At 36.8% G+C, this 24130-nt stretch overlaps 1 protein-coding gene across 2 annotated transcripts in view; it reads right to left on the minus strand.

Moving 5' to 3' along the window:
* LOC128210224 (nucleolar protein 14-like) overlaps positions 1–22304 on the minus strand; it is a 47659-nt gene extending 25355 nt beyond the window's left edge. The window contains exons 1-17 of one of the 2 annotated variants that reach the window (XM_052914432.1): positions 22273–22304; positions 19961–20152; positions 19046–19180; positions 18356–18500; positions 17696–17814; positions 17114–17212; positions 15471–15557; positions 14883–14951; positions 13293–13755; positions 12505–12681; positions 11742–11872; positions 10961–11185; positions 9446–9610; positions 8291–8381; positions 7704–7779; positions 6236–6316; positions 5621–5711 (exon numbers count right to left, since the gene is read on the minus strand). In XM_052914432.1, the coding sequence (XP_052770392.1) occupies positions 5621–5711; positions 6236–6316; positions 7704–7779; positions 8291–8381; positions 9446–9610; positions 10961–11185; positions 11742–11872; positions 12505–12681; positions 13293–13755; positions 14883–14951; positions 15471–15557; positions 17114–17212; positions 17696–17814; positions 18356–18500; positions 19046–19180; positions 19961–20143 (2337 nt within the window). In that variant the 5' untranslated portion in view covers positions 20144–20152; positions 22273–22304. Of the gene's footprint in view, positions 1–5566; positions 5712–6235; positions 6317–7703; positions 7780–8290; positions 8382–9445; positions 9611–10960; positions 11186–11741; positions 11873–12504; positions 12682–13292; positions 13756–14882; positions 14952–15470; positions 15558–17113; positions 17213–17695; positions 17815–18355; positions 18501–19045; positions 19181–19960; positions 20153–22272 lie in introns of both variants that reach the window. The other variant, XM_052914430.1, reaches the window with a different exon arrangement.
* Between the last annotated feature and the right edge of the window lie 1826 nt (positions 22305–24130).

Below are 24130 nucleotides of genomic sequence, written 5' to 3' on the forward strand. Positions count from 1 at the left end.
ATTTACACATGGAGATCACTGACCCCTAACTGTATGAAATGTTACCTGTATAGACTCTGGGTAGTGTTCTGTGGGCAGACATTTACACATGGAGACCACTGATCCCTAACTGTATGAAATGTTACCTGTATAGACTCTGGGTAGTGTTCTGTGGGCATACATTTACACATGGAGACCACTGATCCCTAACTGTATGAAATGTTACCTGTATAGACTCTGGGTAGTGTTCTGTGGGCAGACATTTACACATGGAGATCACTGAACCTAACTGTATGAAATGTTACCTGTATAGACTCTGGGTAGTTGTCTGTGGGCATACATTTACACATGGAGACCACTGATCCCTAACTGTATGAAATGTTACCTGTATAGACTCTGGGTAGTGTTCTGTGGGCAGACATTTACACATGGAGACCACTGATCCCTAACTGTATGAAATGTTACCTGTATAGACTCTGGGTAGTGTTCTGTGGGCAGACATTTACACATGGAGACCACTGACCCCTAACTGTATGAAATGTTACCTGTATAGACTCTGGGTAGTGTTCTGTGGGCATACATTTACACATGGAGACCACTGACCCCTAACTGTATGAAATGTTACCTGTATAGACTCTGGGTAGTGTTCTGTGGGCAGACATTTACACATGGAGACCACTGACCCCTAACTGTATGAAATGTTACCTGTATAGACTCTGGGTAGTTGTCTGTGGGCAGACATTTACACATGGAGACCACTGATCCCTAACTGTATGAAATGTTACCTGTATAGACTCTGGGTAGTGTTCTGTGGGCATACATTTACACATGGAGACCACTGACCCCCTAACTGTATGAAATGTTACCTGTATAGACTCTGGGTAGTGTTCTGTGGGCATACATTTACACATGGACACCACTGACCCCTAACTGTATGAAATGTTACCTGTATAGACTCTGGGTAGTGTTCTGTGGGTATACATTTACACATGGAGATCACTGACCCCTAACTGTATGAAATGTTACCTGTATAGACTCTGGGTAGTGTTCTGTGGGCAGACATTTACACATGGAGACCACTGATCCCTAACTGTATGAAATGTTACCTGTATAGACTCTGGGTAGTGTTCTGTGGGCAGACATTTACACATGGAGACCACTGATCCCTAACTGTATGAAATGTTACCTGTATAGACTCTGGGTAGTGTTCTGTGGGTAGACATTTACACATGGAGACCACTGACCCCTAACTGTATGAAATGTTACCTGTATAGACTCTGGGTAGTGTTCTGTGGGCAGACATTTACACATGGAGACCACTGATCCCTAACTGTATGAAATGTTACCTGTATAGACTCTGGGTAGTGTTCTGTGGGCAGACATTTACACATGGAGACCACTGATCCCTAACTGTATGAAATGTTACCTGTATAGACTCTGGGTAGTGTTCTGTGGGCAGACATTTACACATGGAGACCACTGACCCCTAACTGTATGAAATGTTACCTGTATAGACTCTGGGTAGTGTTCTGTGGGCATACATTTACACATGGAGACCACTGATCCCCTAACTGTATGAAATGTTACCTGTATAGACTCTGGGTAGTGTTCTGTGGGCATACATTTACACATGGACACCACTGACCCCTAACTGTATGAAATGTTACCTGTATAGACTCTGGGTAGTGTTCTGTGGGCATACATTTACACATGGAGACCACTGACCCCTAACTGTATGAAATGTTACCTGTATAGACTCTGGGTAGTGTTCTGTGGGCAGACATTTACACATGGAGACCACTGATCCCTAACTGTATGAAATGTTACCTGTATAGACTCTGGGTAGTGTTCTGTGGGCAGACATTTACACATGGAGATCACTGATCCCCTAACTGTATGAAATGTTACCTGTATAGACTCTGGGTAGTGTTCTGTGGGCAGACATTTACACATGGAGACCACTGACCCCTAACTGTATGAAATGTTACCTGTATAGACTCTGGGTAGTGTTCTGTGGGCATACATTTACACATGGAGACCACTGATCCCTAACTGTATGAAATGTTACCTGTATAGACTCTGGGTAGTGTTCTGTGGGCAGACATTTACACATGGAGACCACTGACCCCTAACTGTATGAAATGTTACCTGTATAGACTCTGGGTAGTGTTCTGTGGGCAGACATTTACACATGGAGACCACTGACCCCTAACTGTATGAAATGTTACCTGTATAGACTCTGGGTAGTTGTCTGTGGGCATACATTTACACATGGAGACCACTGACCCCTAACTGTATGAAATGTTACCTGTATAGACTACTGGGTAGTGTTCTGTGGGCAGACATTTACACATGGAGACCACTGACCCCTAACTGTATGAAATGTTACCTGTATAGACACTGGGTAGTGTTCTGTGGGCATACATTTACACATGGAGACCACTGATCCCTAACTGTATGAAATGTTACCTGTATAGACTCTGGGTAGTGTTCTGTGGGTAGACATTTACACATGAAGACCACTGATCCCTAACTGTATGAAATGTTACCTGTATAGACACTGGGTAGTGTTCTGTGGGCATACATTTACACATGGAGACCACTGACCCCTAACTGTATGAAATGTTACCTGTATAGACTCTGGGTAGTGTTCTGTGGGTAGACATTTACACATGGAGACCACTGACCCCTAACTGTATGAAATGTTACCTGTATAGACTCTGGGTAGTGTTCTGTGGGCATACATTTACACATGGAGACCACTGACCCCTAACTGTATGAAATGTTACCTGTATATACTCTGGGTAGTGTTCTGTGGGCATACATTTACACATGGAGACCACTGACCCCTAACTGTATGAAATGTTACCTGTATAGACTCTGGGTAGTGTTCTGTGGGCATACATTTACACATGGAGACCACTGACCCCTAACTGTATGAAATGTTACCTGTATAGACTCTGGGTAGTGTTCTGTGGGTAGACATTTACACATGGAGACCACTGATCCCTAACTGTATGAAATGTTACCTGTATAGACTCTGGGTAATGTTCTGTGGGCATACATTTACACATGGAGACCACTGACCCCTAACTGTATGAAATGTTACCTGTATAGACTCTGGGTAGTGTTCTGTAGGCATACATTTACACATGGAGACCACTGATCCCTAACTGTATGAAATGTTACCTGTATAGACTCTGGGTAGTGTTCTGTGGGCAGACATTTACACATGGATCACTGATCCCTATCTGTATGAAATGTTACCTGTATAGACTCTGGGAAGTGTTCTGTGGGCAGACATTTACACATGGAGACCACTGACCCCTAACTGTATGAAATGTTACCTGTATAGACTCTGGGAAGTGTTCTGTGGGCAGACATTTACACATGGAGACCACTGACCCCTAACTGTATGAAATGTTACCTGTATAGACTCTGGGTAGTGTTCTGTGGGCAGACATTTACACATGGAGATCACTGATCCCTAACTGTATGAAATGTTACCTGTATAGACACTGGGTAGTGTTCTTTGGGTAGACATTTACACATGGAGACCACTGACCCCTAACTGTATGAAATGTTACCTGTATAGACTCTGGGTAGTGTTCTGTGGGCATACATTTACACATGGAAACCACTGATCCCTAACTGTATGAAATGTTACCTGTATAGACTCTGGGTAGTGTTCTGTGGGCATACATTTACACATGGAGACCACTGATCCCTAACTGTATGAAATGTTACCTGTATAGACTCTGGGTAGTGTTCTGTGGGCAGACATTTACACATGGAGACCACTGATCCCTAACTGTATGAAATGTTACCTGTATAGACTCTGGGTAGTGTTCTGTGGGCAGACATTTACACATGGAGATCACTGATCCCTAACTGTATGAAATGTTACCTGTATATACTCTGGGTAGTGTTCTGTGGGCATACATTTACACATGGAGACCACTGATCCCTAACTGTATGAAATGTTACCTGTATAGACACTGGGTAGTGTTCTGTGGGCATACATTTACACATGGAGACCACTGATCCCTAACTGTATGAAATGTTACCTGTATATACTCTGGGTAGTGTTCTGTGGGCATACATTTACACATGGAGATCACTGATCCCTAACTGTATGAAATGTTACCTGTATAGACACTGGGTAGTGTTCTGTGGGTAGACATTTACACATGGAGACCACTGATCCCTAACTGTATGAAATGTTACCTGTATAGACACTGGGTAGTGTTCTGTGGGCATACATTTACACATGGAGACCACTGATCCCTAACTGTATGAAATGTTACCTGTATAGACTCTGGGTAGTGTTCTGTGGGCAGACATTTACACATGGAGACCACTGACCCCTAACTGTATGAAATGTTACCTGTATATACTCTGGGTAGTGTTCTGTGGGCATACATTTACACATGGAGATCACTGATCCCTAACTGTATGAAATGTTACCTGTATAGACACTGGGTAGTGTTCTGTGGGTAGACAATTACACATGGAGACCACTGATCCCTAACTGTATGAAATGTTACCTGTATAGACACTGGGTAGTGTTCTGTGGGCATACATTTACACATGGAGACCACTGACCCCTAACTGTATGAAATGTTACCTGTATATACTCTGGGTAGTGTTCTGTGGGCATACATTTACACATGGAGATCACTGATCCCTAACTGTATGAAATGTTACCTGTATAGACACTGGGTAGTGTTCTGTGGGTAGACATTTACACATGGAGACCACTGATCCCTAACTGTATGAAATGTTACCTGTATAGACTCTGGGTAGTGTTCTGTGGGCAGACATTTACACATGGAGACCACTGACCCCTAACTGTATGAAATGTTACCTGTATATACTCTGGGTAGTGTTCTGTGGGCATACATTTACACATGGAGACCACTGATCCCTAACTGTATGAAATGTTACCTGTATATACTCTGGGTAGTGTTCTGTGGGCATACATTTACACATGGAGACCACTGACCCCTAACTGTATGAAATGTTACCTGTATAGACACTGGGTAGTGTTCTGTGGGTAGACATTTTCACATGGAGACCACTGACCCCTAACTGTATGAAATGTAACCTGTATAGACTCTGGGTAGTGTTCTGTGGGTAGACATTTACACATGAAGACCACTGATCCCTAACTGTATGAAATGTTACCTGTATAGACTCTGGGTAGTGTTCTGTGGGCAGACATTTACACATGGAGACCACTGATCCCTAACTGTATGAAATGTTACCTGTATAGACTCTGGGTAGTGTTCTGTGGGTAGACATTTACACATGGAGACCATTGACCCCTAACTGTATGAAATGTTACCTGTATAGACTCTGGGTAGTGTTCTGTGGGCAGACATTTACACATGGAGACCACTGATCCCTAACTGTATGAAATGTTACCTGTATAGACTCTGGGTAGTGTTCTGTGGGCAGACATTTACACATGGAGACCACTGATCCCTAACTGTATGAAATGTTACCTGTATAGACACTGGGTAGTGTTCTGTGGGCATACATTTACACATGGAGACCACTGATCCCTAACTGTATGAAATGTTACCTGTATAGACTCTGGGTAGTTGTCTGTGGGCATACATTTACACATGGAGATCACTGGCTCGAAAATCTCCCGGAATGTCATCAAATCTTTGTACATCTTGGAAAACTCAAGCAACAGCCCCAATGTTGTGTTAATAGCTGTTAATCTGCAAAAAAATACATATTTTTTCCCCATGTCTTTAAATGTAGATTCGGAAACAAAAAAACCCATATCACATTAAATTAGCAGCCACAGTTTGATCGAAACTGTGTATGGACAGTAGCAGAAAATGGAACACTTTCACTGCCCCCTAGCAATGGCTCTATCAATTTCAAAACGTTCACAAACTAACAAGCTAAACATAATTTTAAAATTGCTTATATAATGTATATACACCCCCTGTTAAAGCTGTAAACCATAGAACTGCAGAGTGAAAACTTGGCTTGTCTGTTATTTTACAGTGGGAGAAATGGCATATTGTAACAATAAAGCTAGAGTTATAGACCTTGCTATACTTGTGCATAATGTCTCTGGCAACATGTGTACCAAGTTTTATTTGAATATTGAACGTTTTATTTAGTTTGACTGGCCAAGGTTGAAGATTTTACACAACAACTTTCAAGGCAATACAATGGCTATGACAATGCCTCGACTTCTTCGAAAAACAGATTAGCTAATAAAGGTACATACTTGAACTGGTCAGTGTTGTACATCTCTATGTCCACTTCTGGGGTCATCATGGTTTGTAGTGACCACTTAATGGTCTCCAGTCTGTAAAGAAACAATTAATGCATTTTGTAAAAACTAAGATTCCCCTTTAATTATGAGGTTCTATTACACACTAATTTTAAAATGTCTCTAGAGCAAAAATCATATAAAATTATTTATTTTTAAAACCTCGTTTGGATAGCAGGGTTCATACAGCCAGACTGTTAAAAAAAAATCAAGGAATTCCAATATATAACATTCAAGAACCCTTATTTGATTTTCAAGGATTATCTTAAATAACAAATATCAACACATATTTTCAAAGACTTTCAATAATAGCAAGCTATGAAAATAATTCATTTTGTGACGTAGACCTGTCAAACATTTAGCAATTCTTTAAGGTTTTTTCTGACTTTACAGGGGATTTCAGGGCAGATTCCCCATTCAACTGATGTCAATGACTTTTATTTAAAGTCTTCACCATTTTTAGGTCAACCAGCCAAGGAACAGCAAGAAACAAAACTTTTGTTGAAAACACAAGACATTCACAACAAAAGTGAAACGAGAAACAAAAACAGACTAAACCGGTCGTCATGTTAATTATACCACTGGAGTCTAAGACCCATACCCATACCGTTAAACGCACGCCAACAGATTGGAAAAGCACAAAATACTAGCAAAGCATCCACTTACATCAAACTTTTTTTGCAAAGATCAACCTTTTGTGTTACAGAAACTTCATTTGGCGCAGAACAAGGAAATTCAAGGAATATATCCAAAATACCGTGCAAGTGCTTCTCAAGCAGTTTTATACGCAAAATGAAAGTTCAAGTACTGGTTGTTTTAAGGATTTTTTGTTGCAAATTTAAGGGCATTTCATCCAGCAGCCTAAAATTCAAGTACTTTTTAAGTCTGTGCAGACTCTGGATAGGGACATGTATAAACTATAAAGGTACTTTGATCATGTCCAAATTAATAGAGGGGTGTTAAACACTTAGGGCATAAACAGATCAACACTAACTAGATCATCAAAGGATGAGTGTGATCTAATATTAAGACTTCATTGTACAATTGTTAACTTGTGCTTAGTAACTCTTGCTGTAATGATGTTGTGTGAGAGATTGGTCTTGTGTTGAGGGATAAACCAGAGTTACAGTACCCAGAAAATCCCTCCTGTAAGATTTAGTGACCACCTATCTCACATATGACCAGGTTGGGAATCAAACCATGGGGAAAACTTGCTAAGAAGAAAATGTCTCGACAAATAAAACATATATGTTGTGATAACTTGGACTCCTAGGAATATCAGTGATCTAGATCACAGGAAAAAATTGCCTTGCCCAACAAAATACCCCACATAAGTTTGCATAGACCACGAAAGCACACTTTTTGTCTTTCAAAAATTGTCAGAATTAATCAATACCAGAATGTTAAAAAAATAAAGTCGTACTTGTCTGTTTTACTGGCGACCTGGAGCAGGTTAATATTTCCACCGACTGGTCTGAAAGGGGGTCTCACGTCAGCCACTGTAAAATAACATTGTGATTCATAAAATAAGTTTTATATAAGTTCTTTTCTAAAATAAAATCCGAGCTAATTCTGGATTGTAAATAGGTCTTACAATTCTTGTGTCTCAGTTAATGCAATCATGCATTTTGGATGCATGATCTTCTTAATTATTTTACATTATTACCGTATGTGAATAACAAAATAAGTGCTGCAGAGCCAAAGCCATTTCGTGTCTGTTATTCTTCCATCTAACAAGGCGTATTACTGAACAATGATTAAAACCAGAATTACTGACCTTCCTTTACATGTGAGTATTGTATCTGTCAACATTTGTAGCAAGTTTCATTTCATATCTTGAACTGTTTTGTGTTATGGCCAAAGTTAAAGGTTTTGGACGACTGTACAACAACATCAGGTTAGGGTTCAATACCCCGGTACATCAACACTGAGGCTATGAAAATAATACCTCTACATTTCTTCTCCAAATTCTTAAGTTGTTAGATCGTAGAATAAGCAATGCAGACTTACACTTGTTGGGTTTTTTATTTGAGGCATAAAACAGCAGTCCATGTAGAAAGTTGACCACTTCCGGGATGTACCGCTTGGACAGGCTCACATACTGAAACAGTAGCATGCTAAATAGGAATATGTTTTGTAAAAACTGAAAGGAAAAGATCTCATTACATGTACCTTGTAGTTTATTTTACACTTATGTACTTAGTAAACATTTGGTCATGCAGAATTGATTCCATATTAAGCTTAAACAGGTGGGTATTTTTTCAACCTTCAGAATGATGATTTTTTTAATAAATTCCAGGTTAAAAAAAGACAACTGAATTTAGTAGATTTTAAAAATAATAATATGAGAATTAAGAATTATATAACGTACTAGGACAGCTTTAATTTCTAGTTGACTAGACCTTTCAATGAATATATTACCTTTATAATGTTTTCTGGTTTTCATTGGTAAAAATTGTTATTATGAGCATAAGTCTGTACATTTGTTTGAACATTAGTTGTAAAGATAAAAAAATGTATTTTTTCTTGTTTTTTTTTCTTCAGGAAAATTTGAAACTAATACAATAAATAAATTGGGCCTTAAATAAAATTTTCAGATTTAATTGTAGCAAATAAACATAAAAGACCAAATGACGTGTATGCATTTATTGGCCACCAAATTGAATGGAATAGACTGAGCTTCTCTGTGATATGTTTGACACTAGATGGGTTACACTTAAGCTTCAATGGGGTTTGATGGACTCTTGAATTTACTGAATTTGTCTGTATATTGCTTGACACCTCATGGACTTTTATGTGAGCCACAATAACAACTTGGACCCCAAGCATACTTTATAATGATTATATGAGCTGGGTATAACCACTTTCAGAAATGTTTGGTACAAATGAGTTGGTTGCAGCCACAATGTGGTTAACATATCATTGATTAGATTGGGTATAGCATCTCTTGGGCATATTTAAATCTTTAGAAGATAGATGTTATTGACAAATATGCATACAAGTTTCTAATGAATACCTTCAATATCTTCCAAGTCATTATCAACATTACAGTTCCCACAATGCAGCATTGCCAATGACACAAAGACCATATGATCTTTGAACATCTCCACTTCTTTTCTTTGGGAAACAAGTTAAAGTTGTGAAGTTCATTATATAAAGATATACCTCGAGACAGAGCGTACACAGCAGCTGTCCAGCAAGGATGTCCCGACCGTGATTGACTGGAGACTGACCAAGGATCTGACACATAAACACCATTGCCGAGGTTGTAACCTCGTGACGGAAATCAGACGTCGGGAACAACTGGGAAACCAGCTTGAACATCATCAGCTGTAACATAAAACACCAGGAATACACATTATTGAGGTATAATGCTCTATTACTAATCTTAGATCATGATTAAAACATTTAAAAAATTAAATCATCTTGAAATCCTAAATCAATTAAGCAGATAAAAACATGCTTTAACTGCATTTTACACAATATTCTGTCTTAGATTAGTCAAACCACACAACAGAAAACAATAAAACTTTCATATCTATCAGCAACTTGAATTCTGTGAATAGGTTGTGTCACCTGCAAGGAGCGCCCATTATGTGTTGAGTAAATGTCGTCATGAGCATGAACTATTAACCCAAAAATTAATAGGGCCATTGACAAATGTGCATACACAGTTTAAACTTTACACCAAGTCATTCAAAATTTATTGATAAAAAATGTTGTATTTTTTCTAATAAAGGTCACCATGACCATGGCCTTTGACCTATTAACCCCAAAATCAATTGGGGGAATCCACTGACCATGACCAACCTGCATATCAAGACATTTAAAAGCTATTGATTATCACTATGTAAAATATCCTGAAATGGTAAGTTCTTAATAAAATATAAGAGTGTTTGTACAAGTATGGAAATAATATATTTGTATTGGAGTTGGAATGTTATTGGTAGAAAGTTTATAATGCATGACAGTCATATCAAACATGCCAAAATACAAAAAAATCTGACCAAAGATTCCAGAGTGTGACCTTGACCTTTAACCTTCCAGTACGGCTCTTGTCCCATCTTTTTATGGTGAACATTTGGGCCAACTTATTTCAAATCTGTAGACACTTGGCACATGCAGCTTGGATAAGCCAATATACACTGAAATCTGACCAATGACTCCCAGATAGTGACGTTAACTTTTGACCCACTTACATCTTGCAGGTGACATGCAGACATTTCATGGTGAACATTTGCATCAACATATTTTAAGATCACCTTATAGATGACCATGACAAGCCAAAATACATTGAATCTTGCACAATATCCCTCAGTGGTCGAAATTATAAGAAGCCCGCAAGCCCTGCACTGGTAATGTGGAAATGTCTTCTGAGTTTGCACAAATTCTGTATTTTATATAGCAGGGCCTGTTAAAAAAGTTGATGCCAAGGAATAGTATGAAAATTCGGGCTTGTTCATCAAAAAGTCCAATTTCGATGACTGATCCCGTAAGAAACCTTAAAAAGTGACCATCAAACATGGGTATTACACGGAACTGTATTCCCAAGGTTAATATATGTGCCAAGTTATTTAAAAACACCTATAGGAAGTAAACAAAACAGGCAGACACATGCACCGACATACATTCAACCGTCATTGTAGAATAAGTGAGCTTGAAAATTTAACAACAACTCACAGTATCCAATCCCGGATAGAGTCCCCTTCCGGCCTTTCTCTGACATATCTGAGCGAACTCCTCCTGCCTGTCTGTCAGGTTATCCCCAAACACATGTGCAGCGTTGCCCGGTGACATCTGGGTGAGCTGATACACGTGCGGGAGAAGACGCTCTGCATACACAAGTTGTGGCGTGTCCTGGATACACAGGTCACAGTAGAGCTGAACCAGCAGGCCTAGCAGCGTCTTGAATGTAAGAATGAAAGTGGTTACACCATTATTTACTCTTGCAACATTTCCAAATTTGCCACAGGCCCCTGAACATACATGAGCTGGGGCATGCCCACAATACACAGGTCACAGTAGAGCTGAACCAACAGGCCTAGCAGGGTCTGGAATGTAAGAATGTGTTGGTTACACCATCATTTACTCGTACAACATTTTCAAATTTGCCGCACCTCCCTGAACATACATGAGCAGGGTCTGGAATGTATTGCTAACAACACCTTAATAAACACATATATTACAAGAATATCCATTACCTTTTGTTTTTGTTTGTTCCTTTCAATGAGGCTGGGATAATGGCATTTACGGTACTGGGTAGTGATGAGGTCCATTTTGGTCAGCTATGCTATCAACATCTTATTAACCTGGTACTAGTACATAACAAGACTTGCTATTACCTGAAGTATCTGTTTATTTCCCTCGGCAAGTCTAGGATGGTGGCATTTCTTGATGAGGTTCATCATGGTAAAAACATCTTATTAAACCAATACTAGTATATAACAAGACTTGCTATTACCTCCAGCTTCTGTTTGTTTCCCTCGGCAAGGCTAGGATGGTGGCATTTCCGTATCCGATCAATCACAGTCAGCTGGTCCTCCATTCCCAGACCCTCCAACAGATCCAGCAGGGAGTCATAACTAGCCGGGGCTGGAATTGAAAATTATTGGGTTCACATAATAATAAGTTCCAGAAGATTCCAAAAAGTTTATACCGTGTGGCAAATATTGTTAAGAGAGATAAATCACTTATTATACAGCTGTACCCTCATTCCTTATATAAATTTGCCCCTCCCATCAAATCTTAGCATAGCATCATAAAAAGCTTCTTGCTCTTTAAAAATGTGAAACATTTTAAATTGAATGTTTTCTTCAAGAAAAGGTAAAGACCTAAGGATAACAACTATCTACCATAATTGGGTTTTATTGAGGATAAGGAATGATAAATGGTGCGATTACAGACATGGAAAGGTAACAACAACAAAAATTTACAACCTGGCCTCAAAATTCTTGAAAAATCTTTGTTTTGGTTTATTTGTTTAATATTTTCCTCTTGAGACTTTCAGGGGGATTAATTTTAAACATTATCATGATAAACTAGATTTCTTTTGTAAAATGAAGTTTAAGCAAGTATTTTGGCTTAATTAAATATGATACTTAAGTCTGCTTCTCTTAAGGTAATTTAAGAATTTGGAGCCTGACTCTATATGTTAGACCCAATGGGTGCATTTTAAACTGGCAACATATTAACATCCTTTAACTTTTCTAATTCAAACCCTATACCATTGAATGTGTAAGGTAATTCCCTCTTTGCCTCCTCAATAATCTTCTCCGTGTTGAATGTTACTCTTTTCTTCCGTTTTTCTGAGTGGCCTCCCTTATTTGTCTCAGCTACATTTTCCTCAGTTGCTTCTTCATCATCTTCGTCTGACATGATGTCATCAAAACTATCGCTCTCTTCTGAAATAAAGCACATATAATTGAGCAAGCAACAAAAAATAAAGTTCTAAAATGAGTAAAAAAACAACAACACAAATGTCAATTAAAAGGGGCTGTGATTACAAACTGTCTCAAGGCTGAGGTCAGACTCAAGTTGCAAAACTGCAATTCTTTATTTCATTGTAACTTTCCTTCTCTTATAAATAAGTTATGATGATGATATTGGCTGAAATTTGTTATGATTTGAAATCGTACAATTATTTACCTTTATTTTTGTAAATGGAATGGAATAATGGTTTCCTTGTTATTTTCTGAATCTGTGTCTAGACCGGAACTTGAAACTATTCATAATCATGGGCCCTACACAACATCAACATCCAAATACAAAAAAATGATATTTTAAGTAATATTTATTCACACTCATTGTTATCTGCTACCATTTATCAATGATAATTGTTCACTTAATTAAAATTATCAGACCACAGAACATGTCTACTAAAGGATTAGGTGGTTTTTTGGTTTCTTCCCAGGAAAGTGGCTTTATCATACCTGTTATTAGCTTATAAATGTCTTAACAGTTGAGCTAAACTTCATAACAAGTACCTAGAATAAACATAAAACTAATGTCTGACCTGATTCACTGTCATCTTCCTCGCTATTATCTTCCTTCTCTTTGTTTGCACTCATCTTACCAGTATTGACTGGTTCTTTTGTGCTTTTTCCCTTTGACTTCTTAGGTGACTTTCCATTGTCATTGTTTTCAATATCTTTTTCAGGAGCAATGTCATCATCATTATCATCCTCTTGAACACCTTTGACATCATCATAATCACTATTTTCAGATTCATCATCAATGTCTCCTCCTTCATCATCATCACTATCGTCTTCTGCATCACTTTCATCTCTTTCCTTGTTTTTAGAACCTTTCACGTTGCCCTCTTCTTGTAACAACAAACCATCTTTATAGCTGACATAATCAAAATCCAACTTGGGTTCCAATGAGAACCCATCGTCCAGATCATCAGCTGACCTGTGAATGGGCTGTGAAGTTGAGCCGTCCTCTGCCTGACCCCGCATTCTACGTCGCCGGTCAGCCTGGAACACAGCATGACAATCAGGTGCATGTACATAGAATAGGTCAATATGGAGAACTGTATTGATCATCTGTAAACAGACCTTGTCGTACTGTAGGCTGTAGCTACATAACAGAGTATTTAGACTTTAATCATTAAAGAATAGAGGTATTGCAAAATCACTACTTGTATGTATACGTGTAGTGTGAGCTACTTCTTGAGTGTTAGGTCATTCAGGTCTGTGTAGTTTGTACAAGTTTTAAGTGTGTAGTCAGTGTCAAGGAAATATTTTAAAATTTGTGATTTACTTTACGCAAGGTGACTGGAAATGACATCTAATCAGATTTTGCAAGAGTCAGTAAGACTTTCTATACACATGGAAAGAGAGATTTCGGAAACTAAATAAACTGATTTTTTAGGGCTACTGCAATTTTTGCAAGTGTTTTAAAAATCTCTATGTCTTTGTCATATGAAAGAAACTGTTCATTCAGGCAAGCAGTTACACTGTACCATTTTGGGCATATGGATATAAGTATAAGAAATAATCATTAATAAACAATGTCCAAAATAATGATTTTTTAAGTGTGTTTTTCTCATCAAACAACCATGCCTTCCATCATGACTACTTTCCACAGCCTTTAATGTGTCTGGTACAAGCAGCAGGATTGTTTAAAAATATTTTTGTTTTTATTTATGTTCGATAAATACACTGTGATAGGATGAAAACTAGTTATAAGATAGTTGCAATATTGTTACATTAATTATGCATGTCCTTTCAATAAAGTACTTTCCTTATCTTTGTGATATCAATATCAGAATTCATAATGCGCAATGCACGGTTTTACATGTAAACTCGTTTAACTTACACAATTTTAGAGCTATCATCATGAAATTTTCAGTAATGATTCCTGAAATATCATTTAATGAAATCACAAAACAACAATTCAAGGAAATCTTTGTCTTACAACCCCTAATTGTGTGACGTGGCTCATAAATTATGCAGTGTACCATACAAACTTGGAAAAACACACACAAAAAAATGTAAATATTCATAAAGGGCTTCAGGATTATAAGTTACACTGGCCACCACATAGAATTGAGTAAGAAGACTGGCACATGGTGACATGACTTTGAACATGAGACAGTTACCTCAAGGTTCTCGAGGCGTTCCTTCTCATCTCGGGCCAACTCCTCCTCTGATTTCAGCCGGTCTGTCGCCTGCAACCAGCAAAAAATAAAATATTTACATGTTGGTAGAAATAACCTTATCAGCCTCTAGTAAGAGTGAATGGTAATAAAGTTAAAATCAATATGGAAACAATGGTTAATTTATAAACCCTTAGTCATCGAAATTAGACTTTTGAATGAACAAGCCTGATTTCTTACAATCAAAGCTATATGAACGGAATTTGAGCAAGCCCGGAAAAGTGTTTTACCAGGGCTTGCAGGCTTGTGCTAATTTCAACCACTGCACACTATGACAACATTCTGATACTGTTTTTGTGAACAATCTTATTGAATGATTAACAACCTTATTATAATAATTTGATTAAATTATTCAACCATAAGTGATATATTACTTATACTTATTTAAGCTCTCAAAAAAATCAAACAATATATAAAGATGAAACAGAATATTTTGTCTCTCTCATTAAGTATTCCCAAAAAAAACCTTAATAACAAGGGAGGTAAACAGAGTTAATTATATTGTGAAAAACTATGACTTAGATGACTTACCTGCCCTTTCATCTCAAACTGCAGTGAGCGTACGGCCATGTCATAGTCGTCTGCCTTGCTGTGCACTTCACGATCTTCTCTTGTAGCCTGCCAAATTAAAAATGATTGATTTAATCATGTTTGAGTTTTAATATAAGTTATTGAGCAAACAACCAAACATTTGCCTATTGTATGCAACTGTCCATTTACAATCCTCATTCCCTTGATAAGGAATGTAATTGACCTAGCAGCTGAAGGGCTAAAACCATTTCAGCGAGGGGTTTGTGGGCCACTTTGTGTCTCCACAGGGGCAAAACTGGCTTTTAGAAGCTCCTTCAAGTGCTCTCCTTACTTCGAATTTGAAGTAAACTGGTGTGCCAACACCCCATCTAACAGCCAGAAGCAACCAGTTCACTTTTTTTATCAGTGAAAATAAGAGTTTTTTTGTTGTTGTTGTTATTTTTTGGGGGGAAGGGTAGGTTGGAGCTATCGGCACAGCAGACAAATTATATCTCTGCTTTATTTACCGTAGGTATCAGAGGTGCAGATAAGCTTGTCCTTTCATTGAGCTATTGGTGATAATGTTACATATTTTGACGCTCTGTGACCCTGTATACTTTTGGTTACATTTCAGATGGTAATGCATCCTGATTATTAATGTGTTAATAATGACTGGAAATACAGTATAGATCAGGGATTGCAGTTTTTATTTTTGCTTATTATTTCAACTGAAAGCAGACTTGAGATTCACTATTGTGCAATTGCTGAAGACCCAAACAACTTGTTTGAAATTATATTTTTAGTATATATTTTACGTATTCTGTCTTGCACACAAAACAATTTTCAATGATAACAAAATATTATGGGGACACCAGGCATTGAAGTCAATGTACAAAGGATACCATAATTTTAGCATCTTAAGCACTATGTCTATGATGTCCATGATGTTACAGCTTATACAATTTCAAGTAATAATACCTGTACATTTATTTTAAAAGCATTCAATACTGTCTTGTTAAATGAATTTTTCAAAGAAGGCGTGGAATAGTTTTGTTAATGCATGTACTTGAACCTTGTCTTTGTAGCAATTAAGTTACTTCCCCATCTTTACCCTGGGCACATGATTAAGAATGATCTCAAGCCGGACTTTAGACTTATGACTCTGGGCACATGATTAAGAATGATCTCAAGCTGGACTTTAGACTTATGACTCTGGGCACATGATTAAGAATGATCTCAAGCCGGACTTTAGACTTATGACTCTGGGCACATGATTAAGAATGATCTCAAGCCGGACTTTAGACTTATGACTCTGGGCACATGATTAAGAATGATCTCAAGCTGGACTTTAGACTTATGACTCTGGGCACATGATAAAGAATGATCTCAAGCCTGACTTTAGACTTACGACTCAAAAATGAATTTAATAATTGTTCAGGTTCTGGAAAGTTCATTAAACAATAAGAAAAAAAATATTGCCTTGGACACAATGAGTTCAGATATTTAACTTTTTCTGTATGACTTTTATCTTCCTTCAGTGGATTCCTAGACATGTAATGACATGGACTCCTAATATTTGTTTGTAGGTAGTCCAGCAGACTTCTGTTCAATAACCGTGATTGTGGTGTCAACTATGGGTGTGAAATTTTACATCCAGCTATTACCTTAAGCCCCTTGTGTAGGAGGTTATGAAGGGATTTCCACTGCTCATCCAACTCCACAGTCATCTGTACGGCCACCTCTTTCTCCTGCTGCTTCTCATACTGAAATATGAACATAAGTTCTTTCTTATGGTCATCCTAGTATCATTTTCTCAAGATAAAATGAAAGAAAATCTGTTATTTGTGTTGTCCTTTTAAATTCTTGCAAAACAGAGGGAGAGGTTATTATGAATACTAGTAATTATAATATATACTTTTTAGGTATTAAGTAAAGAGCAAGTTATTCATAACTTTTTAATCAATGGAGAAATTTACTAATCACATGATAAACCAGGAGAAATAATTAACATGGATTTATTGGTTATCTTGACATGTTTATTGGAGGTATTTCAGAATGTGTCAATGACACAATACATTTTCTACTGACTTAGCCATTTTGGACCGAAATTAAAAAAGGAATTCTTTAGCCATTTTCTGTTACTGAAAATGGTCCAGCAAAGTCATAAATACTCAAACAGGCAAATTTCGGATTTTTGAAGCCCTTGTGGTCATGAACCGATTGAGGCTTCATCATTTAAGGCCAACCTTTTTCTTTTTCGACTGTGAGATCATCTCCTCCATGCGCTCTTTCCAGGATTTCTTCTCATCTTCTGGATCCCTCTTTTTCATGAACCCACCAAAGTGCTGCTCTGCAACCATCTTGGCTGGAAGACACATTGGCATTACAGTAAGTATGTTCTCTTAGTACCTTTCGGAGTAATATAGGAGTAATAACATCAAACCCTGTATCATAGATGATGTCGCCATCATGAACATAATTAATCTTTTTCTATGTATAACTAGTATAACTAATTTTTGATGTGATGTCATAAATGAATGGTGCTGAAAATGTGTGCACTGTTTTGTTATTTATTAAACTTCACTGAGGCTCATTTTTTTTTAATTTAGAAAACTTCAGTAATAATTTCTGTATTGAATGAGCACTCATATCCTCTATTTATGACTGGCATGTATAATATATGATACAGATAACCCAATCATAAAAAACATCATGTTAAATAAAGAGTGCATTTTGGAGATGGGATTGTATTACCTAAGAAAATTCAAAATCCAATAAAACATTTTACCTTTGCTTAATTTATAGTAATATAGAATTTATATAATAACATTTATAATTTATATGGATTTATTTTTTGATTTATTTTCAAATTTTTAAAGAGACCAATTATAAATGCTTCATTTTACCTGCTGCTCGCTTGTCCTCATCATCATCATCCTCAGCGTCACTGACTGAAGGTTCATCAAACTTCTCAATCTCCGCAAGTGACTGGCCAAAATGGGTTAATTCCTCCTCTTCGTTAAGATTGAACTTGCTTTTAGTGGTTGTTCGCTGAAATGTTGAGATCTTCTTAAAATTCTGTACCACCATTTTCCTCTATCAATAAACTTTGAATGCATTGTAGTTTCAAGTGTGACAATCATATGTTTTATTAGCTCTTGCCTAAATACATACACCTTTTTACTTGTCTATCCAGAGTCCTATTATGTGGCCATAAAAAATGACTGAACATTAACACTTGAAGGAAAGTAAATATGTTTGATATATATTTATATGATATAGACTAGAAAAACATATCCCATACACAACTCTTTCCATGTATAAATTTGTTTAAATTGACAAGAATTGTAAAAAATTGATGGAAAAGTTATCCACAGATAATCAAAAAAACCTGATTTTTTATTAACAAGACATAATAATGGATAAAAATATTAAGAAAGTAGCGAATATTTAACATCAAATGGTCGAAACTGGGTACTCTTCATCACAAAATGATACATTTTTTTTTTAAATATCCCCTATTTGAGACTCTTAAAATTTGCACCGCCCCCTAGAACATATATTAAAAGGAAATAAATACAATGACAAATGATTACCGATCTCTCCATGGCGTATCTCTTCATCATCTTGTCTTCTAGCGACAGAGATGCATCATGTTCACCAAATCGTTTGTCCACAAACTTGTTTGACTTGAACTGCTGCTCATGTTCTTTAAGTAGTGTCATTTTACGCTGAAAAAAGAATGTATTTTTTAATGATGGTTAATTTTTGTAACACATCTGTTGAAAAAGACTACATGTTTCATGCCCATGTCCAATGATGGTATATTCTGTGAAAAGTCTTCAGTATTAAACTTTTAGTTGTACTGTTGTACAGCACACTTGTGTTGTTATTCCTCCATTGATTATATCTTTTGTCATCTCACCAACAAGGAAAATTATTACAATCTGGTTGTATTGTCTCCTTAAGGCTCAGTCACATTGGTGCTGTGACAGCTTGTGATTCTCCCAGTTGTGCAACCAGGGCCGTGGCAGAGATTCACAGGACCTTAGAGCTCAGAGCAATCACACTTGACAAGTATAGAAACTGGTAGCATTTTTTTGCATGAATTTGCATGAACAATCGTATAGCAACACAATATGGTTGATCACATCATGAAGCTTTAATTACAGTCAGGTATATGCTTACAAGAAACAGTAGCCAAATTAGCTATTTTTCGACACACTTTTAATGTAGTCACCAGACTAATGAGACCATTCTGCGATCATGTGCGACTCCATGCGACCGATCATCATACAACTAGGCAAACCAACTATTGTAACTTCCTGTGACCACTTCATTCGCAAACCAAGTTGGTTTGCATGCTCAAAAACTCTGACAAGACTGTATATGAGGTTGCATGATTTACTGTGATATTTTTCATTTTCAAGGTTGCATGGACTGGGTTTTGCCATTGTTCTAACTCATGATTTGCAAAATAATACAATTACATAAAGATAGATATTCCATACCTTTTTGTTTGCTCTTGAGCGGGCCACACCTGGCATTCCCATCTCAAACTTTCCTGTTTTCCTCCCGAGAATGTCATGTTTCTGCTTGTTTATCTTCACCTCAAAGGGGTTTAGCTTCTTCACCTCTTGACTGCGCTTTTTACGGACTTGGTCTGCAGATGGCTTACTTTTCTTCTTTGCCATGACTTATCACTTTGAAACATAAACAACCATAAAGAAATGCAAAATAACAGTGTCTAAGGCACTGATTTTGGGCTTTCAATTCGAGCAAAGCAGCTGTAGTGTCTGTTTGGTAAAAGGGATTTTCTTGGTTCAAAACCCACTCGGAACATATGATATCATTATGCAGTGCTCCAGCCAGGATTTGAAAAGGGCAGGGTAGAGTTCTGAAAAGGGCAAGCTACACGAGTCGTGTAGGGGCGATTGGGGGTGGTTGTGGGAGGGGTCCACCCCTGTCACAAGGGTTTTTTTTTTGGGGGGGGGAGGTCTCTTCCTTGAATTTGTTTTGTTTTCATACTCAATTTAAACCATTTTCCATGATTTTCAGACTTGAACAAAATGGTGTTGCTTTTTTTCTCAAATTCTAGAAGGGTGTGTTTTAATATCAAAATTAAAAATTGTCTTTTTGTCTGTGGTAGTATGATTGTACTTGTCTGGCATCTTCTTAAAAGCAATGTCACATATGTATCCTAAAAATTATGTAAAATGAAGAAAAAAACAAACACAGTTAAACATTTGAAGCAATGAAATAAATAGATACACAAAAAAAACAAATATGTAGGGGACGAATCTTAGTTTGGTACAATCGGGATTGGGTACGAATGTTACATTCCGCCTGGCTGTTATTTAATTGTCTTTAGTAAAATAATGTTTAATATGCTGATGTTTTAGAATAAAATGACAATAAAAATCAATGCCCTTGCTTAAAAAAACACTTATACATCATAGAACATTGATAAAATAACTCCGAAAATCGTTCTGACAAAATGGCAGTTTCAGCGAATTTTGACAAGATCATGGACATGATAGGTAAATGTAACATAAAGCATCTACATAGTTTTGTGGGTTACAAAGAAATTTTCACCACGAATATTTTACAAATAAACTTTCAAAACATTTACTGACAAGGTGATGTATTTAATTGTGTATACGCCACCTTTCTTATGTTTTAATACAAATTGGCAGTGACCGTCTGCTTCCAATCAACAATGTTTAATTAAAATAGCGAGAATCTTCTGTACAATACAATTAACAATTATTTTAAAAGATTTTATAGTGCTTGACAACTTTGTTCACCACCCCTTCGAATTTTTTTCGCATTTTACAAACTTTAAAATTGAATGAACGAGTTCAAAATGTATATTCTGATTGGCTGACATTCAATAGCCCCGCCTCCTGCCGATGTTTCCCTATTTGGCTCTTCCTAATTATTGGATTAGAAGATGAATGATTAGGAATACATGTAGGTCGTCTGCTCACTACACAAATAGCTGTCATATTACTTCGACAAGGCACATGGGAAGATGAAAGGGCAGTACAGCATATTTTAAGAAGTCAATGGGGGCATGGTGACACCTAGCGGGAACACTATTATCATAAGTATTACGTAATTTGTCTCAATTATGACAGCGGATTAAGGGCTGCCGATCTTTCATAATGATTTCAATTGTAAAAAGGGCACTAACAGGATAATTGGCGCTAATAGAGCATTCGTGAAAAGGGCAGTACTCAAAAAGGGGGCAGGGCGGTAAGAAAAGGGGCACAGGCTACGCCATTGAAAAACGGGCTAGCTGGAGCACTGATTATGTATACACATTTGTTCCCTTCAAGTGATTTTCTGTGGGTATTTTAAATATATAGTATTTGGTCTGGCTTGGTTTTATTTTTAAATTGAATAGGCTTTGAAAACAAAACCAAGGCAGACAAAATACTACATGATGCAGATCTAAAATACCCAAATTTGTTTACTTTAAACTTTAACTTAAAGCGAACTAATGTGTATACATAAGATATATAATATGCAATCATTAAGTTGACGATATATTTTTTATTATTAAACACATTTCTTGATAATATTTTAACTCAAGAATTAGTTTCCTTGGGCTGATAATAAATTTTGAGATAAAATATCCGAAAAATACGTCCGAATTGGTAAAAACTTAAACGAAACGGCCGTTTAACCATTATTCCTATAAACAATTATTATTATTTACGCTTAATTAAAAGCATACTGATAGTCACATTCAAAAAGAAATATAACCTTTTTAAACACAATTAAGAAAACAATGATATTGGAGCATCCTTTGACTTACATGTGTTTATTTTGGTCTTAGTCTGACAGCCGCTTGATTTATTTAGAGAAGGCTACATACCACCATACAGACGCTTGATACCAAACTTCATACAGCGGTTACTTTACTGTATAGACCACAATAATTGAAAAACAAATGGTAATTATGAACTATATCTGGTTGTTACAGTTGACGAGTTTCACAGAAACATATTTTTTGGCGATTGGATTGAAATGGTGGGGTATATTTTTTGCAGACATCCCTTTTATGGGAGCAATAATTGTAATCTTTAATCACAAAATATGAAATATTTAACATGACTCTTTGTAAGTCCGGGAAATCGAGACATGTCATCGATATTGTCAAAGAAATTTCAAAACTTTATAACCTGCGGTCTGTCCAATCCCGCCTGTCGGCAACCAGCTGTCTTAAGACCCCGATATACCTTCTCCCGCCCCCACCCCTCCCCTGGTAGGACAAACCATAGATAGGTGCACTTAACTCAAATTACTTTTTTTGTTTACAAGGTAGAGGAATATTACTTATGTGATTTTAAAGCCATACGCATGTTTAAGTATGCATAACAAGATACACTTTTAAATATGACATCATATGACAAACTTGAACGGTAGTAGTGGTTTCATCTAACTATCTTTACTTTAATTCATTTGAGTGCCATGCGTATATTAAGTTGTATAGAATAAGTTTTATTTAAATGACATTATAAACCACACACGAACATTAATGGTTTGTTTTAAGATCATACACGGGTACTTTTTCTGTATTTTTTTGTTTACGTTATTACTGTTTTCCTGGTGAATGTGATATGAATAGCGTACATTTATAATATAAATACTGTGTAAGATGGGACGTGTAAAGTAACATTAACAGGGGAGTGTTCAGGATTACGAAGAAAGATGACACCTAAACAAAGAATACGAACAATTCATAGTTGAAGTGAGATCATTAGAGCCGCTGAGGTCTTTCCAAGGGAATAATTTGGTATTCTTGTCTGATATAGTCTTGTCATATATTTTCTCGGATGTTGACGTAAAAAGAAATCTTGAACAATTTTAGAGGGGGTGTGCGCCGGGTTCGTCCCCGGCTAAGGCCGCTACTGGCCAGTTAATGTTACTAAAAGAGTTACCAGAAGTAAACAATACTATATTCGTTTATTTGAATTATAAGGCCTCCATCAACACGTGCATTTATATATAAATTTAAAGTGTAATCCCATTTGTAAAATAATTGCATAAGGGTAGTAATATCCGAGCTCAATACCCCGTACTTATGTTCGTAAGAAAGCGAGTACATACTGTACTATTTTTTTTTATTTACATGTTTGCACAAACTCATGGGAACGATCAGTAAAAGCATTAATTATAATTATATATAGCTTCTTTTTTATAGTATATACATACACGATACTAGTTCAAGTACAGCACACCTTGGTCTAATTGTTAATATACATGAAACCTTTGTTTACCAGAGTGCTGTTCTAGGTTGACGCTGTATGCGGGGTCACGCCCCCCAAGTCGGCGTGGCTGATTGCAGCTAATCGCCGAACCGGCCGTGGATAATTACCAGTAACCCGACACCCTAGATAGCGGAGGCCCGACTCTTCAGAAATGTGTACTTATTTGATATGGTATAAAACACACACAAATAATAGATTCAAGATATTTTTTTACAAAACATTCAGAAGGCTATGGCCCATGTGAACAAACAACTATGCAATATAGTGTTTTCAAGGGATTCGATGCATATTTATTACAAATGATAATAATAATAATAATAATAATAATAATAATAATAATAATGATAATAAAAAAAAATAAAAAAAATAATGATGATGATGATGATGATGATGATGATGATG

Source organism: Mya arenaria, chromosome 12, assembly GCF_026914265.1.
Source record: "Mya arenaria isolate MELC-2E11 chromosome 12, ASM2691426v1".
NCBI lineage: Eukaryota > Metazoa > Mollusca > Bivalvia > Myida > Myidae > Mya > Mya arenaria.